Below are 3,351 nucleotides of genomic sequence, written 5' to 3' on the forward strand. Positions count from 1 at the left end.
CCTGCCCTCCTTTCCTGTCCCCACATGGGCAGTGCCATGACCTCCCGTCTTCCTGCCCTCCTTTCCTGTCCCCACGTGGGCAGTGCCATGACCAGGCCACACTCTCGCGTTGCCTCCTGCCTGCCTGTCCTCCTCTTTTACACCCATGCTGTTAAAGCAGGGATGTTTCCCATTTGTATATGGTCCCCAAGCTTGTTATATTTCATTCACTTATTTAACCCTAAACTGTTTAGAGAAGCAGGGATCTGATGTTATTATGAACTCAGCGGCTTTCTATTTCTTAGGGAGTGAACATTTAGTAAGACTAGAAATTTAAGTAGCCTTGCAGTTAGGTTCTAACCTAACCTAATTTTGTCTGTTCGCTCATTCCTTCATTCATCAGATGGGGACTGCGTGCTAGTGTTTATGAGGCCCTGCTCTAGGTGCTGAAGAGCCACAGTGCACAAGCGCTCACCTTCTTGGAGCAGGCATTCTAGGGAGGGGAGATGGACAATAAGTAAAATGCAGAAGGTCAGATGCTGAGAAGTCTGCGGAAAAATCAAGCAGAGAAGGGGGCGAGGGCTTCCCAGGGAGAATGCGGGAAATTTTAATGTTAAAGGGGATTTTGAGCAAAGGCCTGAAGAATCTGAGGAGAGCAAGTCTTGGGAATACTTGGGGAAGAACCGTCCAGATGGTGGGTTTTCAGAGGCCCAGAAGTGGAAGCTTACCTGGAGTGTCCGAGGGTGGTGGCAGGAGTGGGTAGAGGCGGTGAGAGAGCAGGGGAGCTGAAGACAGCGAGTGTGGGAACCACAGCACCGGCACCCCTCTACTGGGTATTGGAAGAACTTCGATTTTACTCTGTGGGGGACTGGAAGCCATTGAGGGCTTTCAGCAGACAAGTGACTTGTTCGGACTTAGAGGGTCATTGTGTTTGTTGTTTTTAGAGCAGCCTGGGAAGGGGCCAAGGTGGAAGCAGTGAGTCAAGCTGGGGGTGGTTTCAGGAGCTTTGAGTGATGGGGGAGTGCCTTTGCCTGGGGTGGTGGTTGTGGATGAGAAGCTGCGCTGCTCTGGGTCTATTATGAAGTTTTTATTGAGTGTGAGACGCGAGAGAAACTAAAGATAAGGATGACTCCAAGGTTTTGGTCTGACCCCCTGGAAAGGTGGCATTGCCTGGGGAAGCCTGCAGGTGGAGCAGTTTGGGAGATGGTCAAGTGCAGTTTGGGTCATGTTAATTTTGAGATTTAAAGTAGAGGCTTGCGTATATGTGTCTAGAGTTCTGGGGAGACATTTTGGCTGGAGGGATAGGTTTGGGTAACTTCAATATTGTTCTTTTTAATCCATGAGATGCTCATACAATATGGAATTATATTTTGATCATGTTTCTCCCTCTAGGTGAAAGGCCGTTTAAATGTAGTGAATGTGGAAAAGCTTTTAACCAGAAGGGGGCACTGCAGACCCACATGATCAAGCACACAGGTGAAAAACCCCACGCCTGTGCCTTCTGTCCTGCTGCCTTCTCTCAGAAAGGGAATCTTCAGTCGCACGTGCAGCGAGTCCACTCAGAGGTAAACACGGGCTGGGGCATAAGCAGTACTTCACAGGGGACAGTAGGTAGCTTTTGGGATAATACATGGACCCGAGAAATTCTTTTCCATTAAAAAAAAAATGCAGATTAATTTTGTGCCAAGCAGGCCCTGTTTTAGAAAATACATACATGGAAATTTTTCTGGTTTATTACCTGTGGAAGAAATATAAACTACTATGTTTTTGTCTTCTTGCTGACAGCATGGCTTTGGTGAATAAATATTTGAAAATAATTCTAATACCTACATTAGTTATAGTCCATCGTTCTAAATAATGTATTCATCCCTTTAGCAAACTTGAAACACAGGCAAGTATAAGAAATTAAAAGATGGGAAATAAAATTGGGAAAAAAAGTGTTTTTCTTACTGCTGATACTCAGAGCTCATGTGGGACATGTCCATTCCCTCTTGGACAGAGACCTGGTCTGTTCATTTCCTTTCATGCTGCTTGTCAACTCTTTCGGCTAAAGTGATGATTTTCCATGGTAATTTTCTGTTGTCTACAGAGCATGCTGATGTGTAGAGCCTCTGCAAGTATTTCTGTAAAGCAGGTCAACCTTTGCTTTAACTAACTGTCATGATTTATTGATTTATATTTTAATCGTAGAATACAAAAAAGTATTTAAACAACACAAATACTTTTATCATGAATCAATATATCCTGTGAAACAGTTTTGCAGAATGAAAGCTGTCATATTCTTAAGAGCAAATGTGTATCCCTTGATTTTTTCCTTAGAGTAATACCTTAACTAACACTGAAGTGAACTGAGAGTTAACACCCACTATCCAAGTTTAACAAAAACTAGTAGAAGCTGTCTTTGATCTTAGATAAACAGAATAATGTCTAAAATGAAAAAGAGAATCTAAAATGAGGAAAAAACCCTGCACACTTCACGTAGTTTCGTGAACAGATTGAGTTCCATATTCAATGAGTTAATCATTTTATTATTTAAGACCCAGAGACATTAGGAAGGCATGCCAGAATTAGTGAGGTACTGAGGTTACCTTTAGATTTCAGAAGAGTCAGTTTGGACTGTTGTAAGTCATCCTTTGTGGAGTTGCCTCTGGGTGAAGATGATCGCGTAGGAAGGATCATATATTTGTGTAGCACCCAGAAATACATCACTGCAACCTAGAACAGCCTTGTGAGTTCAGAAAACTCCTCCTCTACTAAGGGGCCCAGAGACTTGCCTGTTGCCACTGAGAGGTGCTCTGGGAGCTGTACTGGGATGGGTTGTTCCAGAAAGAACCTCTAAAGATTGGTTCGTAAATGTTATACAATCCTGTGAGGAATCTAAATTTGGTTCTTAAAGAGGCACCAGAAACAGAATAAAAGTCTTAGTCAAGTTCAGAGGGGCCAATGAGTTTTCAAGCTAGCCTTCATAGTTCTACAGTAACTAACACTGGCTTTTAGTCATAGAGAAAGAATATTTTAGTTATTTTCTCTGTTCATAGCTGTTCTTACTCATTTTACTGGTTTCTATAGTTTCTGGAATTATGATAGTTGTAAAAATTAGTTGTTAGGTCAGGTGCAGTGGCTCATACCTGTAATCCCAGCACTTTGGGAGGCCAAGGCAGGTGGATCGCCTGAGGTCAGGAGTTCGAGACCAGCCTGGTGAAACCCCATCTCCACTAAAATACAAAAAGTATTTGTATACTGGGCGCAGTGGCGGGTGCCTGTAATACCAGCTACTCGGAGGCTGAGGCAGGAGAATTGCTTGAACCTGGGAGGCGGAGGTTGCAGTGAGCCTAGATTGTGCCACTGCGCTCCAGCCTGGGCGACAAAAAA

At 43.7% G+C, this 3,351-nt stretch overlaps 1 protein-coding gene across 1 annotated transcript in view; it reads left to right on the forward strand.

The window, feature by feature from the left end:
• ZNF236 (zinc finger protein 236) overlaps window positions 1-3,351 on the forward strand; it is a 159,739-nt gene that overhangs the window by 65,386 nt on the left and 91,002 nt on the right. The window contains exon 6 of the mRNA XM_037738147.1: window positions 1,372-1,625. Within this exon, the coding sequence (XP_037594075.1) occupies window positions 1,372-1,625 (254 nt within the window). The remainder of the gene's footprint in view (window positions 1-1,371; window positions 1,626-3,351) is intronic.

This window comes from Cebus imitator, unplaced genomic scaffold (assembly GCF_001604975.1).
Source record: "Cebus imitator isolate Cc_AM_T3 unplaced genomic scaffold, Cebus_imitator-1.0 Scaffold49, whole genome shotgun sequence".
In the NCBI taxonomy this organism is placed as follows: domain Eukaryota; kingdom Metazoa; phylum Chordata; class Mammalia; order Primates; family Cebidae; genus Cebus; species Cebus imitator.